Genomic DNA, 15,296 nt, shown 5'->3' with positions numbered 1-15,296 from the left:
GTTATATCCCTTTAAGGAGGATGAGGTCAAGTATCTGGTTTCAGCTCCTCTCGTGGATGCAGCAGTGATGAGACTAGTAAAACATGTAACCCTTCCATTGGAAGATACAGTTTCATTTAAGGATGCCTTAGATAGGCGGATTGATTCCGATTTAAAAAGAGTCTACCTCACTTGCTGGTTTGGCATGCAAGCCAGCATTGGCTTTAGCGGCAATGTCCAAGGCCATGGAAGTCTGGACGGACAGGGTGGATGATACCCTCAGAAACATTTCGGATGAAGTCGCAAAACTCTCCTATCCAGGAGTTACGGCTTGTATTGGCTTTTCTGGGGCAGGCTTCGATTGACATCATCCGCTTGGTGTCTCGGGTTATGCTTTCAGCTGTAACCGCCAAACGGGCTCTTGGGCTCCGTCCCTGGCTGGCTGATCCAGCATCTAAACAGGTGTAGTGCCATATCCCTTTCGAGGGTTCTTCCCTTTTTGGGAATGAGTCGGATAATGCCATAACCCGGGCCTCTGGTGGGAAGTCGGGGTTTCTCCCTCAGGATAGACGTTTAGAAAGCCAGACGAGATTTTTTCCTATAAAGCAATATCAAGAGCAGGCCAGGGAGGCCCGTAGCTATAGACCGGGTCAAAAATATTCCAGGTCATGGAAGTCAAGGCAGTCCTCCTTTCAAGAAATCCGCCAAGAGCAGTGCGACAGGAGAGAGGGAACCAAGCAAATCTTTTTGAGATTGGGCCCGCTCAGATAGACCAGGTGGGGGCTCATCTTCTACTTTTTCGGCATGTCTGGGCAGCCTCAGTCCAGGACTTCTGAACCGTCAGAACGGTCTCTTCAGGTCATTCTTGGACCTTTAGCAGGTCCCCAGGACTAAAGTATGTTCCCACCTTCCTTCCGACCTCAGAAGAAAAAAAGGCAGATCCTGTTGGCCTACGTGAAATCTTTACTGGCTCAAGGCGCTGCCGTTCCCGTGCCAGATGATCAACGAGGGAGAGGAATTTATTCTCCTCTTTTTATGGTCCAAAAGAAAAACGGTTCTTGGAGGCCAGTCATAGACCTTACACATCTGAATCATTTTATCAAAAAGGAAAAGGTTCAAGATAGAAACCTTGTCAACAATACAACAGTCAGGCGTCTGGATGTTTTCAATAAACCGTCCTTTTTCAAGGACCTAGGACGCTTACTTTCATGTCTCTGTGGCAGAAGATTTTCAGCAGTTTCTGCGATTTTCAGTAGGAAAACCACATCTTCAGTTCGTATGTCTCCCGTTCGGGCTTTCAACATCCCCCCGAGTCTTTCAAAGGTGTTGTTGGCCGTAGTGGCTCTATTGAGATCCAAGGGGATTCGTCTTCACCACTATTTGGACGATCTTCTGCTGCTAGTCCAGGACAGAGACCGTCTGTTATTGCACAAGGATCAGGTTATTTCCACTCTTCAAGAATTCGGTTGGATCCTGAATCTAGAAAAGAGTCAGTTAATTCCTTCCCAGTCTCTTGTGTTCCTAGGCGCACTCTTCAACACAGTGAAGGGCTCCATCTCATTACCCGAAGAGAAAGTAGCGGTAATTCGGGACAGAATTCGTCCGGCCCTCTCAGCCTCCCATCTCCCGGCTCTTCAGTGCCTGAGAATTATTGGCACTATGGTGGCCACCATTCCAATGGCGAAGTGGGCCCAATGGAAGATGAGACCATTCTAAAAAGGGTTTCTTCACCAATGGTTAGGCGACAAGACTCAACTTATCCGGATCACATCTTCAATGAGAATCTCTCTGCCCTGGTGGCTTCGGAAGGAGAATCTATTCAGTTGTCATTCCATTCTCCCCATCTCATGGATATCAATAACTTTGGATGCCAGCAACAGGGGCTGGGGCGCCCACTGTTTGACGGAAGTAGCACAAGGCACCTGGGACTTCCCTTCCAGGGGGATGGTGTCGAATATTCTAGAATTAAAGACAGCCTTCCGGGCGCTCCTAGCCTTTCGTCATCTGATCTCAGGAACTTCGGTTCTTCTCGGACTAGACAACACAACAGCAGTGGCATATATAGGGTGACAAGGAGGTACTCGGAGTCTGTCCCTTCTTCAGGGGGTAGAGCCAATCATGTCTTGGGCTCAGAAGAACCTGGTCAGCATTACAGCAACTTATGTTCCAGGAACGCAGAACGTCCAAGCGGACTTCCTGTCTTGAGTCAATCTGGACAACAACGAATGGTCTCTTCACGAGGAAGTTTTCAGGCGGATTCTAACGTTATGTTTCTCCCCAGAGGTTGACCTATGTGCCTCTCCTTGCAACAAGAAACTGGCAAGGTATTATTCCAGGTTTCGGGATCCTCAGGCTTACGGAGTGGATGCACTGACGGATCGATGGCGGTTCAACAAAGCTTACGCCTTTCCTCCGATTCCTATTATTCTACAGTTCCTGCGGAGACTCAAATCAGAAGCAGTAGAGGTGATAGCTGTAATACCTCTTTGGCCCAACAGGCCATGGTTTTCGCTTCTAATGCTCCTCAGCGTCAGAGATCCGATTCCCTTACCTCTCAGACCCGATCTTCTATCCCAGGGCTCGAAGCTCCATCCCTGTCCGGCCCATCTATGTCTGAGGGTCTGGTTTTTGAGAGGGGAAGATTAGAGGCTCTGGGTTGTCCCAAGGAGGCCTTTTCTACTCTCATGAGTGCAAGAAGGAAAAGTACCAACCAGGTGTATGAGAGGATTTGGTCTAGATTCACAAGTCACTTGTCTTCCAAGTCTTGCTCTAATGGTAATCTGACGGTTCAGGATGTTTTGACTCTCTTACAGTCCAGACTAGACATTCCCCTATCTGTCAGCGCTCTTCGCGTACAAGTCTCTGGAGTATCCTGGGCTTAAACATCCCTTGGTTCAGCAATTCTTTAAAGGAGCAATTAGACTTAGACCACAGAGGAAACCTAGATTCCCCAAGTGGATTTACCGCTGGTTCTCGTCTTCTTTTCACAACTGGACTGAACACTTTCAATCAAAGAATTGTCCCTAATGACATCTTTTTTTGGTAGCCATATCTTCAGCAAAAGGAGTCTCTGAGTTTCAGTCTTTAGGATCAAAGGATCCTTTCCTCACATTTTTTCCTGACAGAGTGGTCCTAGTGCCAATACTGGGGTCGAATCCATAGGTTACCTCAGTCTTCCACGAAATTCAGGATATTACTCTTCCTACCTTTAATTCGGCTGGGAGTCAGGATCTTCATCCTCTCGACATGGGAATTATTCTGAAACGATACTTGGAGGCAACAGCTTCTTTCCGGCAATCAGATTATCTTTTTGTTCTTTTTCACTGTAAAAACAAAGGCCTTTGGGCTTTGGTCAGATCCATCGCCACGTGGGTGGTTCAGGCGATCCAGTGGGCTTTTAAAGAGAAGGGCTTGGCTCCTCCTGAGGCGGTTACGGCACATTCCACGAGAAGTCTCTCTACTTCTTGGGCAGCTTCACGTCATGTGGCTCCTGAGTTTATCTGCAAGGCTGCCTCTTGGTCATCTATTCATGGCTCACTGTTGTGTCGAACCTACCAGTTTATCTTCCATTGATTTTGGTTTAAAGGTGCTGTCGGTTGACAGTGTTACATACATTTTTGTTCAGCATTTTGCCCTCCCGAGTGTGTTTGGCGAGTTATTTCCCACACGTTGCTGCCATGGAGTCTGTCAGGAAAACGGAAAATTCCTATCAAAATACTTACCGTAATTTTCCTTTCCTGATGGACTCCATGGCAGCAGGAGTTCCCTCCCAAAATGACTGGAGTAGGCTAGTTACCGAACACGGCCATGGGCAGGGAGCAAAGATTTATGGGAGTGGTGTCCTATAGGGTAGTGGAGGCGGGACTTAACCCACACGTTGCTGCCATGGAGTCCATCAGGAAAGGAAAATTACGGTAAGTATTTTGATAGGAATTTTCCGTTTTTTTTCTGGAGATGTGCTGAATGCCATCTGACAAGCAGTAAAGGAAAGGTTTTGGAATGGGGCTGGTAAGGTGGCATGCAAATATGCGGTCTCTCGACAGGTGGGCCTTGGCACTGAGTGGCTGCATATTTGCATACCACAGTGCAAAAGCACCTGTCACGAGAGCGTGCACCCTGAGCACTCACTAGACACTTACCGGCAGCTAATGGAAATCTTTCCGATCATGTGACCGCTGTGAAAGCCATTTAGGACGGTCATGGCATCTAAAACCCCTTAAAAGGCTGAGAGGCACCTGTGCAAAGGGGTTAAGAGTATCAGAGGGAGAAGACCTGTTTTCTGGAAGTGTGACACAAGTAGACCTTGCTACGTAACAGAGAAGAGTCCCTTTTCCCGGGGTAAACATGGAGCAGTGGATGTATTTCCCCCTGCAGCATATGAGCAATGAAAGAAAGATGATGAGAGACGGAGTTATGAGGCTGAAGATACAGGGCACCTGTTATCTTGAGTAGTAAAGAGAATATCAGCAGTAAAGAGTGTCATTTTTGTATGCCATTTTGTTTGTCTGCTACCAGCATGAGATACTTCTGACAAATTTTCCTGACACAAAGAAAAATGGTGATAGGGAGGGAGCGACTGCACACAGTTTGTGATTGACAGCCTCAGCTCTGTTCCTGTGTGCAGGGGGGGTGTCTCTTTCTGCCCCCTCCAATCAGCTCAGAGCTCACCTCGCTGAGCTCGGCAGAGTAACTTTAGCTCTCCACCCCCGTTTTACTGACTGCTCAGACAAGCCATATAAATTCTGTGCTTTGAATGGATTTAGAGAAGAAAAAAATGCAAATAAACAGGTAAAACTTATGTAGGATTTGTTTCATCTTTGTGTATAACCTGAGGCCAGTCACTGCGCTAAGTATATGTAAGGGTTTAAGAAAAAAGTGCTTTTGTCGTTATCATTCTTAAGGCAGAGGTGTGAAGTTGAAAGTACCCAAAGTTTGTGCAACTGAAAAACAAACATTTCAGTAAACAAGGTTTGTTTTTTTTAAATCCTGGCAGTTGTGCCGGTTCTCTTTATCCTCTAGCATAAAAGCATAGGTTACACATATGTGATCTATGCAATGGTATGCACAGAGCAGGCCCAAACCGCCCTCTGTCCTGTGAATGCAGAGTGCCGCCACAGATGGGCACAGCTCTGGATTGAATGGAGACTCGGTACTGGTACTGGGGCATTTTTTACTTTGTGAGAAATGCATTAAGTTAAAGAATGTCCTAGCTTTAGAAGGCTCTCACTCCGATGTGTGCCATTCCCTTGACCACCAGGTGACAAGCATGTTGCGTACATACATATACACACACATACCTCTATGAAAGCAGTAGCCGGTTTCAGGAAGCAAAACTATTTTACGGATCAGATCTGGTACAGTATATGTTAAGGCTTACGGTAAACCTTGTTTCGTGAAACCTGTTAGATCGGTCTACTGCTAAACATAGTATACATAGTATTTTTAGGGAGTTTTTCCATTATATACAAGATATTAAATTAAATGCTGGGTTGGCAAAACAGGTAGCTATTGATTTCCTGATCCTGATTAACTTACAACTGCCAAATAAGAAAATAATATGTTCTTTCTTTACAGCTTTATATTAGATGTCAGGTTACGTAAAAAAACACCACTTCCTGGGAAATGCGTTATCGTTAAAAATACAACACATGCATAATTCCCCTGAAAAATGATGTAGGTTTCCGACAAATAGAGGAAATAATTTCAATATAATTCATGTTTTTGCTATTAATCAGTGTTATAGAGCAGGGGTTTCCAAAGTTTCTAAGGGCCAGTTTACTGTCCCTTAAGGCTTTAGGTGGGCCATTGGGAGTGGAAAATGCCTTGAGATAAGTGCCCTATTGGTTTTAATGGGAGGAATAGTGCCCCATTGATGGGGTCAGTAGAAGGAATGGTGCTGTCATTGGTGTCAGTTGGTTGAATAGTGCCCCAAAGGCAAGCTAAGGGCCACATCTGACCCTCGGGCCACAGTTTAGAGACCACTGTTAGAGTATAGCCCTGCCTTTCATGTCTGAAACATTTTCCAGACCAGTATTTTTCAACTAGGGTGCCTTCTGGGTTCATCAATGGTGCCTTGGCAAAACACACAAAAATTGCTGAAAAATAGTTTAAGCCAGTCAGTGGATACAGTCTGCCTTTTTGTTACCCAAAGCCACAGGTTTTCACTGTACTGCATTACAACCATAGACTCCGTGCGGCCCAGCCAGTGACATCCTAAATAATGATGTCATTCAATAATAAGGACATCAGGTGCCTGCACAGGATCCTTGGTTGCCCCTCTCCATTAGCACTAGGATAACTTTAGCTGAATGAGAGAGATCAGAATCTCTGGAGGTCTAGTCAGTACAAAGGTGAATTTGCTTTGTAAAAAAAAAATTTAACGGTTCAGATGTTGGATGTCCAAAGTATGTAAAATGCTCCTGCATTATGCAAAACTAAATTTTATTTTTTTTACAATTTATAGCATTGAGATTGTGCAGAATTTTAAGGGGTGTCTTGACTCAAAAAAGGCAGAGAAACACTGTTAGAGACTAGTGATGGCCGAACGGTTCGCCCAGCGGCCGTTTCGCTGCAAATTTTGGCTGTTCGCGGTCCGCCCGATCGGCAGACTATTGCCGCCGTTCGCCCGGTGGACTTCCGTGTTTTCTGTGTAAAAGAACTTTGACCTATGATGACACATCCATCCTTGGACATTCCCCCTAACTTATAAATAGACCCGATCCGGCGGCCATTTTACATTCTTTCTTCTGTCACTATAGGGAGAGGTTGCTGTGTGGAGCAGGGAGAGATTGCAGTGACCCAAATCGCTAGCTATTTGGTACACAAAAGTTATTTTCAGGACTGGTATAGGTGTTAGGTGTAGTTCAGGATATAGGTTTGAGGCAGTGCTGTGCTAGTGATTGTTGCAGCAGCCAGAGTGTCTTTTGTCGGTGTAGAGAAAGGGACAGGATGGTGTGTGCTGCAGGGACAGTCAGTTTAGTCATTAGCTGTTACTATCAGGTCCACAAAAGTGCTATTCCAGTTATTGTTCCAGCAGCCTCTATTTTGTCAGTTTATATAGGGACAGGCAGGAAGCTGTGTGTGAGGCAGTGAGGGTCAGTTTAATCAGTAGCTGTTACTATATTAGGTCCACAAAGGTTCTTTTCAGGACTGGTATCAGTGGTATGGTAATAGGCTTGTACACGTATAATATTCTTTCTTCCAAATATAGAAAGAATATTATACTTGACTGCTGCAGTCTGCTAATCATTCACAACCTACTTGTTCCACAAAGGTCCTTATATAAGGACTGGTAACCTGGTGTAGGGTGCTACAGTACATAGGGTTGAGTGAGGTACAGTCTGCTATTCTGTAAGGACTGGTATAGGTCCACAATACATAGGGTTGAGGTGCACTACTGCTGACCGCTGCCCTATACTGCAGCAGTCCATCAGTATAGGGACTGACGTAAAATTAATGAGGCATGGAACTCGGAAGAATTCAACACATGTGACCAGTAGACCATGCATATGTCTATAAATAATTTTTTAAATCGAGCACACAGACCTTCTTTCTTCATTTGGCTCACTTCCTTGTCCAAAAAAAGCACACCATACTATACGCCCGTACCCTCCTCTTTGAAGAGGTTGAGCGGTGTCATATTTCTACTGGGGCTGCTTATTATGAGGGGCTCCAACCATCCCTGTGCTGACTTTCTCCTGGGGCTGTACCTCTGCTGTGCATATTATGAGGGGCTCCCACCATCCCTGTGCTATGCTCATTATGAGGGGCTCCCACCATCCCTGTGCTATGCTGACTTCCTCCTGGGGCTGCTTATTATGAGGGGCTCCCACCATCCCTGTGCTGTGCTGACTTCCTCCTGGGGCTGCTTATTATGAGGGGCTCCCACCATCCCTGTGCTGTGCTGACATCCTCCTGGGGCTGCTTATTATGAGGGGCTCCCACCATCCCTGTGCTATGCTGACATCCTCCTGGGGCTGCTTATTATGAGGGGCTCCCACCATCCCTGTGCTGTGCTGACTTCCTCCTGGGGCTGTACCTCTGCTGTGCATATTATGAGGGGCTCCCACCATCCCTGTGCTATGCTCATTATGAGGGGCTCCCACCATCCCTGTGCTATGCTGACTTCCTCCTGGGGCTGCTTATTATGAGGGGCTCCCACCATCCCTGTGCTGTGCTGACTTCCTCCTGAGGCTGCTTATTATGAGGGGCTCCCACCATCCCTGTGCTGTGCTGACTTCCTCCTGGGGCTGCTTATTATGAGGGGCTCCCACCATCCCTGTGCTATGCTGACATCCTCCTGGGGCTGCTTATTATGAGGGGCTCCCACCATCCCTGTGCTGTGCTGACTTCCTCCTGGGGCTGTACCTCTGCTGTGCATATTATGAGGGGCTCCCACCATCCCTGTGCTATGCTCATTATGAGGGGCTCCCACCATCCCTGTGCTATGCTGACTTCCTCCTGGGGCTGCTTATGGTGCAGGCGTCAGTGCTCTCTATCACCGTGCGGGTGTCAGATGACTCTATCACCGTGCGGGTGTCAGATGACTCTATCACCGTGCGGGTGTCAGATGACTCTATCACCGTGCGGGTGTCAGATGACTCTATCACCGTGCGGGTGTCAGATGACTCTATCACCGTGCGGGTGTCAGATGACTCTATCACCGTGCGGGTGTCAGATGACTCTATCACCGTGCGGGTGTCAGATGACTCTATCACCGTGCGGGTGTCAGATGACTCTATCACCGTGCGGGTGTCAGATGACTCTATCACCGTGCGGGTGTCATTGCTGTATGTCACGCTGCTGATGTCAGTGCTCTCTATCACGGTGCAGGTGTCATTGCTGTATGTCACGCTGCTGATGTCAGTGCTCTCTATCACGGTGCAGGTGTCATTGCTGTATGTCACGCTGCTGGTGATCATCTCCTGCACCCTCTTCTTTGCCTACCCTGACCTTCCCTCTCCTCCATTGCCTTCATGCGCTCCACAGTCCTGAATTGTCACAACAATTTCCCATATAAAAAAAGAATGCTTGTAGTTGTCGATCCCAGATTCACCTCAAACATGTGTTATGTATTTGGCCATGTGGTGGGACTATGTTTGCACAGCTAGTAATTATTTTGTGGCTGCAAATTTGACCTGTAGGTTTGCAAAGTTCACCTCCCATTGAAGTCAATGGGGCCCGCCGCGAACGTTCCGGTTCGCAAACTATCGGCCGCGTTTGCGGTCCGCATTCGCGAAACGTCCCGTCGGAAGTTCGTCCATCACTATTAGAGACCAGTGATTACCAACTCAAAACAGTCTCAGGGCCACACTTGTATCAACAAGTCAAACAGGGCCGCATCTAAATCTAAAGACAAAACTACCAAGAAGCAAGAAATTAGAATTTCTTCTGCTACTTGAATGTTTGATTTAGTACTGTGAACTCACCCCTATAATTACAGTTGACTGCTAACAATTAAAAAACGATTGAACAAAAATACATTTATATAAAACCTTGCTCACAAAAAAGGTCCAAAAGGCTGCATGCATTAGAGCCTGTTCTAGAGATTTACTAACAACAAATAAACCACTGCAACAAAAAGATATATTTTCTATTGGGTAAAGCAAGTTAGGTCAGGTTTATTAGAAAGAAGCGAATAAAAAGCCGATCTTCACACTGTCCTGGTTTACTATAGCAAAGTATGTCAGGTCTAGTTCACACTGGTGCAACATACGCTCCGACTTTGGGAGCACATGACGCATGAAGTGTACAAATCAATGTTTCCCTATGAGAACTGTTCTAACTAGTCCGACACAGGTCGGTCTGACTTTAGAAAAGGTTCCTGCACTACTTTGGTCCGTTTTTCAGCCCATTCAATATAAATGAAGTCTAATCCTTGTCCTAAACATCCGACTTGTGACACCCGACATGGAGATTACAGCATCAGAAAAAGGAATTTATGTCACACTGGGTTTTGAGTGGTCAAAAGGACAAGGTGGACCATCTCAAATTTGGAGCAAAATCATATCCTGTTCATTCAAGTAGGATGGAAATAGGACTGATGTTGCAGAGCAAAGTAGGATGTCAGTCATACAACAGTCGTGTTGAACCAGCGTGAACCCGACCTAAATCAAAGACAGTCAGCAGGAGAGCTGTCAGCGCAGTCAGTGCATTACTAGGGATGGGTTCTGTAAGCAGAAGTGGTCAGAGATCAGTGGGGCAACCCTGCAACCTTAGTTTTCCTGCTATGTCTACAAATTTCTTTCAACTGACAGCTGTCGGGTCATTTTTAGCAGAGAAGACACTCTGGTATTTTTTTCAGCCCAGAGAAGGCAGCATTAGTCATACAGAGTTCATTTCAGTGTTGGTTGAGATGACCAGAAGCTCTGACATCTACCTTTCAAAGACAATTAGGGCCTTTCACATTTGTCCGTTTCTCATTTGTCCATTTTTGGATGAAAAATGGACAGCAATTAATTTCTATGGGCTTGTGGATGTAAACATCTGTGTCCGTTCAGGTGCATTTGTTAAACAAAACAAGACTGCGTCCTTTTCCATTTAAACAATCTAGTTGGAGGTAAACGGATGTTGTACATTTAGATCTGGTCTGTTTTGACCAGTTTTGGCAGGAAACTTTGTTTTATACTTTTTCAGCTATGATTCGTTTTCTCAACAACTTAAAAAATAATTAAATAGAAAAAACAGATGTAAACCACGGGTATGCAAACTGATATAAAATGAACTGAAAAGTAAAGCCCCTTTCACACGGGCGGTCCGATCAGGTCCACCTGCTGGTTTTTCAGGCAGACCTGACCAGACCCTCCAGTCTTCTCTGGAGTGGCGGATGTCAGCTGACATCCACCGCTATTCAATCTCCAGGCGGATGGTGGTCCTATTTTCCGCCTGTCTGGCGGATCGGTTATGATCAGATGAAAAAGCACAGCCATTTTACCCAATTTCCCCAAAGAGGAGAGCGGGACTGGGTTCATCTCCACTCTGCACGGTGAGTGGAGACAGACCTGTCATCTGCCTGCTCAGTGGGGATAAGCGGAGTTAAAAGTGCTATAAACTGATATAAACTGAACAACCTTAAATCAGTATTCAGCGTTTTTATTTTCTTTGCTTGTCAAACACCCTTATCCACCGATGATCACTTTTCAGAGGAGCAGCAATAGCAGCTGCAAATCTGAGTGAGCCCTTTGCCATCTGTGTCCCATTGGGGAGATCTCCCTTTACTTTCTGTCCCATAGCTAAAATATGACGTTTGAGGAAATCCCTCCAAAGTGAGGGAATCCCTGGTTGTCAACAGAACTAGTGTCACCGTTGGAAGATCCCCCCCCCATGAGTGTATTGGTTTGCAGTATCCGACATGGTGTCCCTGGGGGATGTATTGGGTTACAGTGTCCGATGTGGTGTCCCCAGGGGATGTATTGGGTCAGTGTCCGGTGTGGTATCCCAGGGGGGAGTGTGGTGCCCCCGACGGGGAGGAGTCCCCCATGGGGCGGGAGGGGTTAGTGTATTGGGTTGCAGTGTACAATATGGTGTCCCCGGGGAGTGTATTAGATTACAGTGTCCGGTGTGGTATTCCCAGGGGGGGAAGTGTATTGGGTTGCAGTGTACAGCATGGTGTCCCTGAGGGGGGTTTATTGGGAGTATGGTGTACCCAGGGGATGTATTGGGTCGCAGTGTCCGATGTGGTGTCCGTGAGAGTATGGTGTCCCGGTGTATTGGGTAGCAGTGTACCGTATGGTGTCCCCAGGGGGGACATGTACGGGAGTATGGTGTCCCGGGGGGTATGTATTGGGAGCACGGTTTCCCTGGCAGGGGGGGGGGGGGTTGGGATGTATTGAGTGTATGGTGTCCCGGGAGGGGGGGTGATACATTGGGGGTGCGGTGTCCCCGGAGGGCATACACTGGGGGTACGGTGTCCCCGGAGGGCATACACTGGGGGTACGGTGTCCCCGGAGGGGGAGGAATATATTGGAGTACGGTGTGGTGTCCCCCCTCAGTCCCCGGCTCTCACCCAGCAACTCGGCCCCCATGAATAGAAGGTATAGTAGGGCGGCCAGGCCCAGCCTCCTCTTCACCGTCCTGTCCCTCCTCCGCTCCCCCCGGTGCTGGCAGCTCTCACACGGCTCTGTGCGGACCGGGGGCTCCGGTGGCTCCCTCTCCAGTAAGGAGTCATCATCGGAGGACAAGGCCAGGGTCCCTCCATTGATGGCCGGGCAGTCATCGGACACCAGCACCCTCAGCTTATTGATAGAGGGGGGCAGCTCTCCGTCCGCCTCCTCCGCTCCGTCCGGGTAGTCGAAGCCCGTGTCATCGCTCAGGTAAGGCGGCTGCTCGTCCCTGCGAAGCTTCACCCGCAGAGCACTCCACCAGGCAGGGGGCCGCCGCCACATGGCAGCCCGCACAGCTCGGCGATCTGACAGCCGACCCGTGTCACTCTCCGCACTCCACCACTTCCGGGTTCCAGCCGCTAGGGCTCTAAAAACAATCGGTCACATGACACCGCGGGGACGCGCGAGGCAAACACCGAACCACGTGTCTGCCGCGGGCGAGCTTCAAGTTGTCACAAGACGCCCACTCCCCTACTGGTGTGAATGAGCGTCCTCTAGCGGTAAAAGCGCACATTCCGCCCCATTGAAAACTTTCCTTCATCAAGCTTTATTGACATCAACGTTAACGCGAGCAGGCTTGTCTCCAAAGAAGTAAACGAGCTATTTCCGGGTTCTCCTAGCCGGGGATCACATGCCTGGGTCAGGCTGAAATCAGCTGAGGAGGGGAAAGCTGGATTTCATGGAGGAAGAAGGCAGCGGTGATGGACAGACAGTAGACAGCAGGATACCCCAGGGGGGAGTGGGTGCAGCAGGTAGGTGGGCAGAGCAGTGTGTCCCTGGATGTGTCTTGTGGAAGTTCAGTGCAATCATCTGATTGGTCAGAAGAGGAATAAGACTGCCATTGCTGGCCTCCTGTTTATTATATTACCTGCCTTTTATGGTGATCCTCCTGTCATGGTGATCCTATATACAGGAAGGGAAGTCACAACCTTTCATGTCAGCTGATCATTGGTGTAAATCTGACCACACACTGTACAATCTGATCGTACAATCACCTTCAGCCCTGCCATTCACTATACAGTACAAGGACCTGCCTGATTGGGTATGATCTGGATGAACTGTTTAGGTCTGACCTCATATTACACAGTTTTGGTAAATCTACAGATTCTACAGTCAGATTGTAAAGTGTATGTTCAGCCCAAGGGTCGCTTCACGTGTGTCCAGAGCATTTCTTGCACGTCACACTCTTATGCCTGTTTTTAGCCATACATGATGAAAACGCATCAATGATGCAGCATGGAGGACTTTGATGCACTTTAATCAAAACCCACATTCCCATAGAGTTCAATGGTAGTGTGGGAGGTAGAAACACCTGTAACAAAAAAAAAAAGGCTCACATATGTGCGGGTCGGTAACATGTGAATAATTGCATGTATTCCCAAACCACAAGAAAAATGCCTTGCTCTTTTGCAGACATTAAATGCTTACTAGCACCACCATGAATCGGAAGATGCAAGTCATTTTTGCATGTGTGAGACTGCATGGTGCTGCAGCGCCCCGCGGTTCTGTGCAGCTGCGTTTTGAACCACTTTATTATCAGGTCATATCCAAAAGTTGGCTACAGTGCAGCTCTCGTGTTCTGATATGAACCTTCCCCCAGAACAAGCCCCCCGGGGCACACATTAGGTGCGCTCTGTGATCGCTGTGTCCTTTGGACACAGTTGTCACAGATCGAGATAAAGGGCCAATCACAGCGGCTCTTTACCATGTGATCAGCTGTGTCCAATACAGTAAGGATGAGCTCTGGCGTGTTTGCATGGTCCACATGCAGAGCCCGCCAGGAAGTCGGCGCTCCGCTGCGCTAATCGCAGGCAGTGAGACATTGCCCGATGCGCGGCTGCAGAGAAAGGGAAATATCTCACTGCCTGGGATTAGCGCAGCTCTGCGCCGACTTCCTGGCGGGCTCTGCATGTGGAGCATGGGAACACGCCTGAGCTCATCCCTACAATACAGCTGATCACATGTAAACAAACTTGCTGGTTATCGGCAGTCCTCTCCTCACGCGCCGTCAGTGTGTGAAGAGAGGAGTTATCGTTATGATTAGTGGCAAGGCTGACAGCAGACATTTACACCTTAAGGCTGGATTCACACCTATACATTTTTGGTGCGTTTTGCATTTTGCAGATTTGCACTACAGAACGTGTTCCATAGGAAACCATGGTAGATGGACACTAGTGCAAATCTGCAAAATGCAAAAAGCACTAAAAATGCATAGGTGTGAATCAGGCCTAAGGCCTCATGTACATTGCTGCTGGTAAACAGAAGTTTAGGAGCAGTTGGGTGTTTTTTTTCAGCTGCCCCGGAAATCTCCTCTATGTTATCTTATCAGTACATGTACACAGGGTCGTTTATAGTCGTTTTCTTGTTGAAAAGCAAAAAAATGCATTCATGAAATGCCAAATGCCTGTAAACATGGTAAATTGCATTTAGCCACGCTTCATTTAAAGGTGTTTTTAATTTTTGACTATTTGAAAAACAAAAACAAAAAAAAAAAACGCTTCTAAGCGCAAACGCGGCATGTAAATGAGGCAAAACGGATGTTAAATCGCTCAGGAGAGGTTGTAAAATGTCCCGTGTACATTAAAGTGACACTAAAGGTACTTTTTTTTTTTTTTTAAATAAACATGTCACACTTGCCTTCACTGTACAGCTCGTTTTGCACAGAGTGGCCCAGATCCTCGAGTTCTGGGGTCCCCCGGCGGCTCTCTCGGCTCCTCCCCACATCAGATAAGTAGCGATCTCCCCATGGGGTTACCTTGCGAGCACGCTCCCGAGTCCAGCCTTTGCCAAATAGATGCCGAATGCAGGACTCGGCCCCAACCCCACGGTGGCCGCGTCATTGTATTTGATTGACAGCAGCGGGAGCCAATGGCTGTGCTGCTTTCAATCTATCCAATCAACAGCCAAGAACCCCCTAGCAGAGAGAAGGCTCGTCCCTGTCAGACAAGTTCGATGGTTCAGGTAAGTAAAACGGGGGGGGCTGGTCACTGACAGGTGTTTTTTCACCTTAATGCATAGGATACATTAAGGTGAAAAAACATGAACCTTTACAACCCCTTTAAGCCTTATAATCAGGGTACTGATCATAAGTGCAGCCTCACCAGCGCACATTAGCGAAGAAGAAAAATTACTATTATTTATTTATTTGCAAAAAAACTTTTTTTTTCTTCAAGATTTTTGGTCTTTTTTTTATTTTTATTTTTTTATTTTCTATTG

The 15,296-nt window shown here is 47.4% G+C and overlaps 2 protein-coding genes across 3 annotated transcripts in view; one reads left to right on the top strand and one right to left on the bottom strand.

Annotated features, from left to right (window-relative positions):
- The window catches only part of SLC30A4 (solute carrier family 30 member 4), a 49,482-nt gene extending 37,025 nt beyond the window's left edge, over positions 1 to 12,457 (bottom strand). The window contains exon 1 of the mRNA XM_077474087.1: positions 11,984 to 12,457. Coding sequence (XP_077330213.1) covers positions 11,984 to 12,362 — 379 coding nt within the window. The 5' untranslated portion in view covers positions 12,363 to 12,457. The remainder of the gene's footprint in view (positions 1 to 11,983) is intronic.
- Positions 12,458 to 12,627: 170 nt separating this feature from the next.
- BLOC1S6 (biogenesis of lysosomal organelles complex 1 subunit 6) overlaps positions 12,628 to 15,296 on the top strand; it is a 33,740-nt gene continuing 31,071 nt past the window's right edge. Inside the window, exon 1 of one of the 2 annotated variants that reach the window (XM_077474089.1) lies at positions 12,628 to 12,832. In XM_077474089.1, the coding sequence (XP_077330215.1) occupies positions 12,760 to 12,832 (73 nt within the window). In that variant the 5' untranslated portion in view covers positions 12,628 to 12,759. The remainder of the gene's footprint in view (positions 12,833 to 15,296) is intronic. The other variant, XM_077474088.1, reaches the window with a different exon arrangement.

Source organism: Lithobates pipiens, unplaced genomic scaffold, assembly GCF_037356315.1.
Source record: "Lithobates pipiens isolate NorthernLeopardFrog02 unplaced genomic scaffold, aLitPip1_a1.2 Scaffold_8, whole genome shotgun sequence".
NCBI lineage: Eukaryota > Metazoa > Chordata > Amphibia > Anura > Ranidae > Lithobates > Lithobates pipiens.
This window is presented reverse-complemented; position numbering and strand designations above follow the sequence as displayed.